At 37.6% G+C, this 12,958-nt stretch overlaps 1 protein-coding gene across 6 annotated transcripts in view; it reads left to right on the top strand.

Annotated features, from left to right (window-relative positions):
• Positions 1 to 12,958, top strand: part of lama2 (laminin, alpha 2) — a 197,738-nt gene that overhangs the window by 124,468 nt on the left and 60,312 nt on the right. For all 6 annotated transcript variants that reach the window (XM_040125505.1, XM_040125503.1, XM_040125507.1 and 3 more), the window contains exons 27-32: positions 826 to 969; positions 4,364 to 4,540; positions 5,076 to 5,261; positions 5,565 to 5,683; positions 6,088 to 6,205; positions 10,403 to 10,555. In XM_040125505.1, coding sequence (XP_039981439.1) covers positions 826 to 969; positions 4,364 to 4,540; positions 5,076 to 5,261; positions 5,565 to 5,683; positions 6,088 to 6,205; positions 10,403 to 10,555 — 897 coding nt within the window. The remainder of the gene's footprint in view (positions 1 to 825; positions 970 to 4,363; positions 4,541 to 5,075; positions 5,262 to 5,564; positions 5,684 to 6,087; positions 6,206 to 10,402; positions 10,556 to 12,958) is intronic.

The following is a 12,958-nucleotide window of genomic DNA, read 5'->3' as shown; positions in this document are numbered from 1 at the left end:
TCACCAACATGCAGGACTTTTTGACAGAACTCAACATTAATTGGATGACGTTTTGTTGACAGCACCGCAAGCCTTTTCTTAGCAGAGAGAAGGCTTAATACACAGACCTGTCCACAATCCTATTTTAGACCAGTCAGCTCTCAGCTTATTTGCTCAAAATTTAAACTTTCAGTGCAGCTGGATACCACCAGCGGTGATATTCTCATTTCTAGCTCAATGCAGCAAAGACATCAAATGCATTTTCTGTGTGGCTGTTGGGTGTATTTTAACAGTAGCACTCTGCGTCCAAGTTAGCCAAATAATAACCAATTAAAGTTAAGAGACTGACACAATCACAATTTTGTTACACTTCAGATTAGTGTAAACAGCTCAAGTGGAATCAAGGTTAGAGAGAGACTTTTTCAATTTAAGGACTTGGCTTCAGTCCCCCTTTTCTACTAGTCATCTGTCCTGCTGAAGTGTCCTGGTGCAAGGTATCAAATCCCAAAAGCACTGCTGCAGGACTTCTTTTTTTCTGACCTCAAGCAAAATAGAAAATTAACACATTGTAAAAGTATCATGATGTCACATTGTTAGTAAATAAATAAAGGCTTGGATTCTTTCCAAGCTTGGATTATATTTCTCTTAACTGGCAAGTCACCACATTGTACTGTTTTCAGATCAGTTTCAGTTTGTAGCCTCAAATTCAACACTGGCAAAATTCTACATTGATCATCAACTCGATGGACATGCTACTTTCAGTGCTGTCACATGACTTTCTGTCACCACTGCATGCTGTCCATTAAAAATGAACTCACCTATGTGTGTTTGCCTGTGTTATTTAAGGCAAATGTAGAGGGAGACAACTGCGACCGCTGTAAGCCCAACACGTTTGGGTTGTCGATGCGAAATCAACTGGGCTGCAGCAAGTGTTACTGTTATGGGCTCACACACTCTTGCACAGAGGCACAAGGACTGATCAGGATGTGGGTGAGTAGACATATCTTAATTGTTTTACTTGGTTCCTGTCACAGTTATTTGTTTAACAGAAGTAGGTTTTTGGCTGGAAACAAATTAAAGTGACCCTAAGCAACACTTACTTACTCTGTTTTTAAAAAGTAGCTATATGGCTGGATCTTTCTAACTATTCATGATTTGAAATCAGTTCAGAGAGACAAATATAGGGATTTTGGTCGCTGTTGTAAAGCCTCCATCTGTGGCTGCCTGTGGCCTCCATCTCCGCCGCAGCTCCTGATGGCTCTTTCGCAACCCATGTGGGTTTGCCTAGGTACATCCACAGTACATTTTTGTTTTACAAATACTAATCTATTCTAAACATCCACAGACTTGAAATTCCCATGCAGATTTATTTTACTAGTTTGGTTGATTTACAACTGCGAACTTTAGAGTTATTTGTGAAACATCCTTTCACAAGCTCAAAATCTTATTGACCCTAACATGAGTCCATACAACTAGCCCAGCTTATGTTTGATTTAGACACATCAAAATACAAACATGAGTGAGAGAATTACATTGTGGATACAAGCTTGAAGTAAAAAAACAGAGGTATGTAATTGTAGTGACACCATCAGACAGTCAGCAAGTTAACAATCAGTTGTTGAGCGGCATGGTGTTTTAAATAAAGGCTCCTCATCTCACAAACAGTTGCCATCAGTGATAAACAGGCGTTTCAGTGGTATCCTTGGAGTTTTCGGATGGAGTGTGGCAAGAGGTTTCATTTGAACGGCAACCATTCACTTCATTTATTGTTGAGGGAGAGAGAGCGATAGAAAGAGAGCGAGAGAGAGGGAGCTGGACAGAGGGTTGGACAGAAAAATATGAAGAGTTTATTGGAAAGAGGGAGGTTTTCTCTGAATCACTGAATCGTGAGATTACACTGAGTGGAGAGGGATACACACACACACACACACACTCACACACACACACACGCACACATTCTGCCATACATACACATCCTATTTTGTGGTATTTATCTCTGATGGGAGAACTGTGTAACTGTGTAAGAATATTTACTGGTTGTCAAATACTGCTGTGTAGATCTGCGCTAATATAATTCAGTAACTTCTATAAAGAACTGAGATAAGATGAAAGCACTAATAAGAAAAAATGAAAATACCTTAAAGAGGTTTCTCTTCTTAAAGAAGAGAGAGTTTGCTGCAGACAAATAGCAGCATTGTCTGATTAGATTATAAATTGGTAAATTATCCATTAATAGTTCTGAGCTGTGAAATATAGGATGCGACTGCTACTATCTGTAAGTTAGTAACCGTTGGCTCTGAGAATTAAAGAATGGTTATAAGCTCTTAACTTCCTGAAACATATTAATCCCTAGGAGGTGTTAAATTTTGCATATGGTTCTTTCCGTAATGATCCGGTCATGTTTGAATAAAGCCATATCAAAGAGCAACTATTTTGAAATACTAAAAAGCCATTACTTTAATAGATAGATGTTACGCAGTCTTATGTATTCCTTGTCTGAAAGGGCTATATGACCTTACAGAGGAATAAGAACCCCTTATCGGTTGAGTTCAGTGTTATCTCTGATGGCGTGTTACGTGTACTTTCAAGAAAGTGTATAAAAACCCTGAATTATACAGTAGTGGTATGTGAGAATAACAAAGAACTACTGATTATATGCATACAGTGTAAGAAACTGAACTCAGCATTCCTCAGTCTGTACATACTGAGGCAAACTTTGGTTTTCTTTATCTTCTAAGTACATCTCATACTTAATCAGAACAGACAGACAAGTTCCTAAAATAAATTTTGAAAACCAGATTTTCACTGTTATTACATTCATACAAAGGAGTAACACAGTCTGTGTGAAGTTTAAAATTTTTCAGTCTTAAACTCAAAGTTAAGATTAACTTAACATTTGGTCAGAAAGGCATGGCTTGTTTTTGCTACTGAAAATCTATATATGGTATATGAGAAAGAATCCAGTCTCTATAAGCAATATTTAAAGTATATTTATTTAAAGTATAGAGTCTGTAGAGCAAAATACAGATTTACAAACCACCAATTGAAACAATACAAGCTCACTTTTTCTTTATTTGGGAGTGAAAATTTCCTCCCATAATAAACTTCCATAAGTTAGTAAAGTCCTCGATGTATGTAGGCTCTGCTTATCTGTATTTTTACTGAAGCAACACCCAAAATTTTGATTTCACGACATAAAAAACTTTTTTGTTGCTGTTCCTGTTACTTATTTGATTTCAAAGTTGTATCAAGGAAATTGCAAATAAGAAACAAGAAACAGTATATACAGTAAATATTTGGAATTTAATTCAATTTCACTAATATTTAGGACAGAAATTGGCAATTTTCCATTCCACATGCGACTTCCTCTCTATTATGCAGCCAGAATTGCCAGTGTTTCAAAGCTATTGTAACGTAATAGATTTCAGATTCTGTCCACTCAACCAAAGGCCACTCTTTCATAATGCCTGGAATATTATTCACACAATATCCACATATCAACACCGCAGCAGAGAGAGGTCCAGCCTCGAGCAGATTAATCTATTTTTAAATCGGTCCACTCAACCACAGCCCACAATCAATAATAAACCCTGATATTGTTCAAGTAATATTCAAATATCAAGACATAAAGTAGGAGACAGAGAAGAAGACAGAAAAGGCTAGATTTTCTCCAGACTGTCAGTAATAACTCAAATATGACTCACATTTCAGATAGCTAGAGATGGAGTGATACCATCAGTTTCAAGCTTTATTCAGAATGGAAAGACATTTACATTGACAGACTTTGACCACCAATCCCATTAGACTCAGCTGAAGTGTAAAGATCGTTTTCCCAATAATTAACAAATACATTTTCTCAGACTTTAAATTACCAGACACCACACACATGACTAAAGTAGACCTGATTTACCTGATTTTGTGTTATCGTATGCACTATAACTTACGTAATTTAATTTATTATAAATTATTCTACCCACCCATTTATGCACATATGCTGTATCTTGCTGAGTTTGTGTCAAGTACTGCATGAATAAATATTGCTGCTTAACCAAGACTGTTTCTGAAAGGTGTACCTCAACAGAATCTATCATCTGAGTCAGTTACTCAATCCCAAACGCTGGAAAACTAGTTAAAAAAGTTTGTACTCACGTTTTACCTAAACTAATCAAAGTACTTGTACAGCAAAATATACGTCTTAGGTATATACCCATATTCTCAGTGCATTTCGTATGGTACACCCAAAGGTACGGTATACGGTATTAACAGGTTCCAGAGAATTGTAATGTTCTCTACAATAAAAAGTATTCAGTTCTTGGGATTAATCTACAAGGACCAACGCAGCATCACATTAATGTTGACATCATTTTTGTGTGCCATACTGTAGTTAACGCTTAAGCCAGAGCAGACGGTGCTCCCCCTGGTAGATAAATCCAACACTGTTGAGACGAGGAGAGGCGTGAGCTTCCAGCACCCGGAGATCCTCGCCCATGCAGAGCTCATCACCTCAGCTCTCTCCGAACCCTACTACTGGAAACTGCCGGAGCAGTTCAGAGGCTCTATGGTAGGAAACCTCAGTGTTTGTTGACTGTACACCTGATAATGACTAGGCACTACATTTGTAACCTCCACCGAGGTGATTGAGTTTTCACCCATGTCTGTTTGTTTATTGGTCAGCAGGAAGATGCAAAAAGTACTGTAAGGATTTGCACCAAACTTGGTGGATGGATGGGGCATGGGCCAGATAAGAACCAATTAAATTTTGGTGCAGATCTGGTTAAAGGGGGTGATCTAGAAATTTTTTGTCACTTTCCTTAACATTGCAAAATAGGGCATTTTTTCGGCATTTTCGTCAATATTGGGCCTTAGCGGAAGTATCTGCTCTACTGAGTGCCATTCTAGTCGTTTTTAATTGTTTCCAACACCACTTTTAAATTCTCTGACTAAACAGTAACGTACGAGATTTATTTCATCCAAATTCAAGGGTAGTTTTCAAATAGTCAGGAGAAGAAGCCACAATGAAGAAAAATGACCACCAAGGTAGATCAGCACGGTTTTGATAAAGTCTTTAATCACTTTTATACTCTGTCTTTCCTTAGATCACAGCGTATGGTGGCCAGTTGAAATATGCAGTGTACTACGAGGCCAGAGATGAAACTGGTCCCTCCTCCTATGAGCCTCAGGTCATCATTAAGGGCGGTCCCAACCGCAGCATTGTGATGACTCACCACGTACCGGGACTCCAGATTGGTCAGCTCACCCGCCATGAGATCGACATGACAGAGGTACAGTAAGGCTTTGGATAAAAGTTGAATGTGGAAAATAATTGAAAAAATAATTGAGTTTTGAGTCTTAAAAATAAGTTTATACTCAAACTTTTATTAAATACCAACTAAAAAAAATGGGACCTTTTGGTGAGCTTTGTCAGTCAATGTAAACAGGATCTATTACATTGGTAATAGACTGCCATGGTAGAAGTGATTTCGTCATTTATTCAGTGTTGTGTGTGTGTGTGTGTGTGTGTGTGTGTGTGTGTGTGTGTGTGTGTGTGTGTGTGTGTGTGTGTGTGTGTGTGTGTGTGTGTACAGCGTGAGTGGAAATACGCAGATGGCCGATCCATGACTCGAGAGGACTTCATGGACATTTTGTTCTATGTGGACTACATCCTAATTAAGGCATCACACGGCAACTTGATGAGACACAGCCGGTAAAACACACACACACGCAATGAACCTCTGCACAGCGTTGTCCATTGATAAATGTGAAATTTGATAGCTTGCTAAATGATAACCGATGGGGAAAACCCTCCCTCTCATTTGTATCTCAAGGTGTAATAATGAAACTTCTCTCTACTAAAGGCCTTTTCCACAGCAGAAACATTGTAACCTGATGCAAATAATCATCATAGTTCTCTCTGGAGATCCCATAGTATATGTCTAATATAATATTCTAGTATATCTACTTTGACATGATGAAAGGCAAGTACCTTAGCTTCAGAATTTCCAAATGTCCCGATTAAAGAGATATAAATTAGTTTTATTAGAAACACACACACACAAACAGTTGTCATTACATCATTGTATTATTGGATTTTTGTCTCCTCTCTCTCAGCATTTCAGAGATCAGTCTAACAGTGGCCGAGGAAGGCCGACCGACCAAAGAGAGTGAGAAGGCCCATCAAATAGAAAAATGTGACTGTCCAACTGGATACTCTGGACTTTCTTGTGAGGTGTGCACACAACTAAACACATGCATACACACACCCCCACAAGAATACCCACATGTGAAGACCTGCATCTACAGAATCTTTACTTTACCAAAAAGTGTTTCTAAGAAATCCGTTGTGATCAGGTGATCAGTCGTTGCAGTAGTCTGCGGGTAAATGAGTTCCACACCATTTGTGAGTGATTATACTTTTCTCTAAATAGTTTTACTTTGAGGAGCATTCAGTACGACCAAAATTAGATGTTTGAGGCCCGTACTTATATTGATAATTGACAGTTTAATATAAATCCAGTAAAAATATACTGGCCGATATTGGTTTTTAAAATCATCATAAATGAAAAATTACAACGTCAAAGAATATTTCTGACAAATATACCGTATAGGAGTTGTACCCAAGAAATGTACGGAGCAGGACATTTTACATTTGAGAAATACTGTGGATGTCAGTGCTCTCTGGTGGAAAAACTATGTAATGGTGACATTGTTTCTTAATGACCTCAAACATAGCTTTCGCATAACTTTACTGCAATATCTTATTCCTATTAGCCAACATATACACCAAAACCAATATATTTATGATAAGCTAAAATTGTCTGAATCAAAACATGTCGAAACCAAATAAAATCACCTTTGAGACTACAGAATAAGTTACTAATAGTACTGGTCTGCACTTTGCAACTCTTAGTTTTGTTGCGTAATGTAGAAGGTTTTATGTTGGTAGAAGCTAAGAGATATGAAGCCATTATTCACAGTACAACCAGTGAATATCAGTGTAAAATGCATCACTGCGTTTCTGAGTCTGTGTGATGAAAGTTCTTCAGTTCAAATAAAATATCAAACATATTATATTAAAATATCAAAGACATATCAAAGACAAAGAAATTACAAAGCACTGTATAGTGAGAATTTTACAAAAAAAAAAATGAAAAGACTGTTTGCATTGACAGACGTTCAGAACCTACATTTTGTATCAAACTTACATTAATACAAGCATTAATTACAGAGTGAGCTGAACCCTCTCTCTCTTTCACTGCTCAGAGGAATGACAGTTTTTTTTGTCTGCTGCCATTCTACTGAGAGAGAATGTAAACACGGAGGTCATAGCGTCGACTTTCAATAGTATCTCACAAGTTTCCACTTTGCATTTAGTGCAGAGTTTTAAGCTTCTGAGACGCCTTTCAGACTTATTTATTTACTTACTTACTTACTTACTTAATTACTTACTTATTTATTTATTTACTTACTTACTTACTTACTTACTTACTTACTTACTTACTTACTTACTTACTTACTTACTTACTTACTTACTTACTTACTTACTTACTTACTTACTTACTTACTTACTTACTTACTTACTTACTTACTTACTTACTTACTTACTTACTTACTTACTTACTTACTTACTTACTTACTTACTTACTTACTTACTTACTTACTTACTTACTTACTTACTTACTTACTTACTTACTTACTTACTTACTTACTTACTTACTTACTTACTTACTTACTTACTTACTTACTTACTTACTTACTTACTTACTTACTTACTTACTTACTTACTTACTTACTTACTTACTTACTTACTTACTTACTTACTTACTTACTTACTTACTTACTTACTTACTTACTTACTTACTTACTTACTTACTTACTTACTTACTTACTTACTTACTTACTTACTTACTTACTTACTTACTTACTTACTTACTTACTTACTTACTTACTTACTTACTTACTTACTTACTTACTTACTTACTTACTTACTTACTTACTTACTTACTTACTTACTTACTTACTTACTTACTTACTTACTTACTTACTTACTTACTTACTTACTTACTTACTTACTTACTTACTTACTTACTTACTTACTTACTTACTTACTTACTTACTTACATGTGAAGACCTGCATCTACAGAATCTTTACTTTACCAAAAAGTGTTTCTAAGAAATCCGTTGTGATCAGGTGATCAGTCGTTGCAGTAGTCTGCGGGTAAATGAGTTCCACACCATTTGTGAGTGATTATACTTTTCTCTAAATAGTTTTACTTTGAGGAGCATTCAGTACGACCAAAATTAGATGTTTGAGGCCCGTACTTATATTGATAATTGACAGTTTAATATAAATCCAGTAAAAATATACTGGCCGATATTGGTTTTTAAAATCATCATAAATGAAAAATTACAACGTCAAAGAATATTTCTGACAAATATACCGTATAGGAGTTGTACCCAAGAAATGTACGGAGCAGGACATTTTACATTTGAGAAATACTGTGGATGTCAGTGCTCTCTGGTGGAAAAACTATGTAATGGTGACATTGTTTCTTAATGACCTCAAACATAGCTTTCGCATAACTTTACTGCAATATCTTATTCCTATTAGCCAACATATACACCAAAACCAATATATTTATGATAAGCTAAAATTGTCTGAATCAAAACATGTCGAAACCAAATAAAATCACCTTTGAGACTACAGAATAAGTTACTAATAGTACTGGTCTGCACTTTGCAACTCTTAGTTTTGTTGCGTAATGTAGAAGGTTTTATGTTGGTAGAAGCTAAGAGATATGAAGCCATTATTCACAGTACAACCAGTGAATATCAGTGTAAAATGCATCACTGCGTTTCTGAGTCTGTGTGATGAAAGTTCTTCAGTTCAAATAAAATATCAAACATATTATATTAAAATATCAAAGACATATCAAAGACAAAGAAATTACAAAGCACTGTATAGTGAGAATTTTACAAAAAAAAAAATGAAAAGACTGTTTGCATTGACAGACGTTCAGAACCTACATTTTGTATCAAACTTACATTAATACAAGCATTAATTACAGAGTGAGCTGAACCCTCTCTCTCTTTCACTGCTCAGAGGAATGACAGTTTTTTTTGTCTGCTGCCATTCTACTGAGAGAGAATGTAAACACGGAGGTCATAGCGTCGACTTTCAATAGTATCTCACAAGTTTCCACTTTGCATTTAGTGCAGAGTTTTAAGCTTCTGAGACGCCTTTCAGACTTATTTATTTACTTACTTACTTACTTACTTAATTACTTACTTATTTATTTATTTAGCTTTGCCTAGCCAGGATTATTCCTCACTGAGCATTTCCTCCGCTCAGTTTTCATTTTGTCAAAGCTATTGACTTTCAGCTGCTTCCAGCTCCTTCTCATAAGCCACAGAAAGCATATACCAGTGACTCAGTCTTTAGTTTAATGAGGATTTTGTAGAGACAGCTTATGATATATGGAGGTAACACTTGTGGGCAATTCCGCTGGACGAAAGCGAGAGTCATTAAGGTATTATTGTGTTAATCTCAAAGACGTACGTTAGTTACCCGCAAAGTTTTAACTACATTTTTCAAGCTCTGTTTCATTTTGTTGCCTGTTACATGGAGAGCACAGAAGCACCCACCAAACTGCCTGAAAAAAAATTAGCAGTGTACATAATTTAGAAGCTACAGATACTGTTGAAAAAGCGCCAAATAGCAAACGGTAGCTAAACTTTGAAATGTTCAGGTCGTAGAGGGCTTGGCTGACAGATGGCCATTCTATTTGTAGCTGCCGTCGTTGTTAATAAAGTATTTTTAAACGGGCGTTTATCGCTAGCAGAGGGAACAGATGGCTCTTTAAATGGACTCCATTAATTATTACTGAACAGGAGAGAGAGGGAGAGAGAATTACCTTGCATGTGTATGCACGCCTGTGTGGGTGTGTGTGTACCCCCATGCATTGTGAGGGTATGTGAGGGTGTGGGCATGTGTGTGTTGAAAAGTTACTGAAGGGAATAGCTGTTAAATGTGAGTTATGTGTGTGAAAGAGAGAGTGGTCAACAGTTGCCTTGAGAAATAATAATTAGGGATAATTGTGTGGGTCCATGCCTGTGGTTGTTCAGATTCTGTGTGTGTTATTGTTTGTGTTTGTGTGTGTGTCTGTGTGTGTGTCTGTGCGCGCGCGTGTTCCAATATCAAGCACAGTGTGTGTTACTATGGGTATAAATGTTATTAAAACTGGATCTTGCAAGGTATCTGCAACTGTCTTTTCTAAATCTGTGTCTCTTTTTCTCTTTCTATCTGTCTGTCTGTCTGTGTGTGTGCGTGTCTGTGTGCGTGTGGCTCTCTCTCTCTCTCTCTCTCTCTCTCTCTCTCTCTCTCTCTCTCTCTCTCTCTCCTCTCTCTCCCTCTCTGTGTGTGCAGGAGTGCGCTGCAGGTTTCTATCGTCTTCGCACCGGTTCCATGACATCTGCTTCAGCGTCCAGAGTGCCCATCGCTGCCGGCATGGGCAGCTGTGTTCAATGCCAGTGCAGTGGGCACTCTTCCACCTGTGACCCTGAGACATCCATATGCCAGGTAAATGAGTCTGTGTGTGGGCATTCTGCCACTGGAGACCCTCATACAGCCGTATTCCTGGTAGCTTGGTGAGTGAAAAAGGTGTGTGTGTGTGTGTGTGTGTGTGTGTGTGTGTGTGTGTGTGTGTGTGTGTGTGTGTGTGTGTGTGTGTTTGTGTTTGTGTGTGTGTGTGTTTGTGTGTGTTTGTGTGTGTGTTGGGTGTGATGTCCGGTACTGTAATTAGCCGTGCGATAATTAACAACCCCGGGCATATTCATATTTTGTGTAATTTCCTCTCCACTGGATCTGACCCAAAGCTAGATCTCTACTTTTAGAAAGAGGGGAGAAGATTATCTTATCAAAAGATATAAACTGAGAAAACATTAAGGCAAATAAATCTGGTCCTTACAGTTTAACATAAAATGTATTCACCAGGTATTTTTCAGGTAAGCACCGCCACTGGTCAGCACATTTAGGTGTGACAACTTCCATTAAAATGGTTGCATGTTGATTTTCTAACTACTCAGAAATAAGCTACTGTAGTTGTCAGTCTGTCATCTTTAGTTGTTTTTTTTTTTCAGTGCAAGAAAAAAATGCCCTAAAAAAAGTTGCCAAAGAGCAATGGTCTGCCCTCATATTTGTTTTGATTGTGTGTGTTGTTGCAGAGATATTCTTTCCACATGTCGTCCCTAAACCCAACAGGTGGCTGGTGAGATGAATCTGCACATGCCAGTTGTTATCTGTTAGGCACGTCCAGCCTTTTTCACAATTTGGTCAGTTCTGTAGTGAGTCCCCGTCTGAAGACTTTGGCCTCAGGGAGCAGTCGGTCACATGGTTCCCAAAAGTCATCACTCGGATTTGATCTCTAGAAGCCCCGGCAGACTGAGAGAATGTCACTGTTTTGCCACGATTGTTTGCCACAGAGGAAACGGAGATTCATTTTGGACAGCTGACAAGGAGCCATTTAATCATGTGGCTTGATTATGTCAGAACCACTGTTGCACTCAGTAACCAGCAAGATAAATCAATAATAAACACTTGTTAATACACTCAGAAAGATGCTTGATACTAGCTGCATTCTCATGGAGCCCATCAGAAAAATTATGTATTTTTTTCCACATGCTTGCCCACGTGATGTTTAGTAATTTTTTTGGTGACTTTGGTGAATATATTGGATACTGCAAGTGTCTCAGCTGCTGTCAATCAGCGGTGTTTTTCGCTACTACAAAATTTTTGACAAAAGCTTGCTCAAGGTGCAGTCCTGGATTTGGTGTTTGGTCATGAGTGTGAACTTGAGGCTACTGATTGGAGATGATATATACAGGTCAACTGAAAGGGTCAGAAATGATATAGAAGGTTTTGCTCTCATCTTCACGCTGATTTATTCAATTTTGAATATAACCATCTTAAAACTCACTAGCTTAACTGAAATTTGTATTCCTCTAGTAATCAAAAAGATAGTTCAGTCATTAAAAAGATGCCTAATATCGAATTGAATAAACCGTAATAAATGTTCCTCCATCTGAAAGTATTGATTTTAACCATAAGTACTGAAATTTCAAGCACCATAAAATCATCTGTATGATAGACTCAAATTAGCCTCAACACAGTTATAAGTGTGTCACACTGGACTGTAGTTGTACTCCAGTGTGGATGCCAGCATCTTCCTTTCTCTCATTCAATGTTCTCTGCTTTCTAATTATTTTTATTGTTTGCTTTTCTCCTTCTCTGCAAGTCTGCCTCATCTCCTGTTCATTTTATCCACACTCCTTTCGTCTACTTCATTCTATTGTTTCTCCCCCTTCCACTCCCCCATACTCTTCTAACTTTCTTTTTCTATTGTTATCTGCCTCATTCTCATTCCCTAAATTGTCTTTCCTCTTGTCTTCAATTACGTATTTACTCATCCTTTGTGTCTTTCAATCTCTGCCATTCTTTTTTTTTAACCTTCAATTCTCTAATTTTTCTTTTCCCATTCCTCCTCTGCACCACCCTCCTTCTCTTTCACACCTCTCCTTAATTTCTTCTAGTTTTTTCAATTTGTTTCTCTCTTTTTACTTCTCCCCTCCCTCTTCTCCTGTGCTTGATTTCTGTCTCTCTCTGCCTCCCAGCCATTTTTTCCTCGCCCATTTCCATCTCGCTCTCCATAACAGTGTCATTAGCATTTTCTAACTGAGCGGGCTAAATTGAAAATGCTAAACGAGTTTGTTTCTGTGGTAATTAGTGGTAACGAGGAACACAGGAAGTTAATGGAAATGACTTGCCTTGTTAAGAGACAACTTCCTGTTGCACTGATGGAAGTTCCCATTTTCCACAAACAAGGCGAACACATAAGACAGGACCCCGGGGATATGAGGAGGAGTGTTCTGCATGTTTGTGTTTGTGTACAATATGTAATAAGTTGTGAGTTTTTGTTGTGTGTGT

This window comes from Xiphias gladius, chromosome 4, assembly GCF_016859285.1.
Source record: "Xiphias gladius isolate SHS-SW01 ecotype Sanya breed wild chromosome 4, ASM1685928v1, whole genome shotgun sequence".
Taxonomy (NCBI): domain Eukaryota; kingdom Metazoa; phylum Chordata; class Actinopteri; order Istiophoriformes; family Xiphiidae; genus Xiphias; species Xiphias gladius.
The sequence above is the reverse complement of the archived record's forward strand: the minus strand, read 5'-3'. Positions and strand labels throughout refer to the sequence as shown.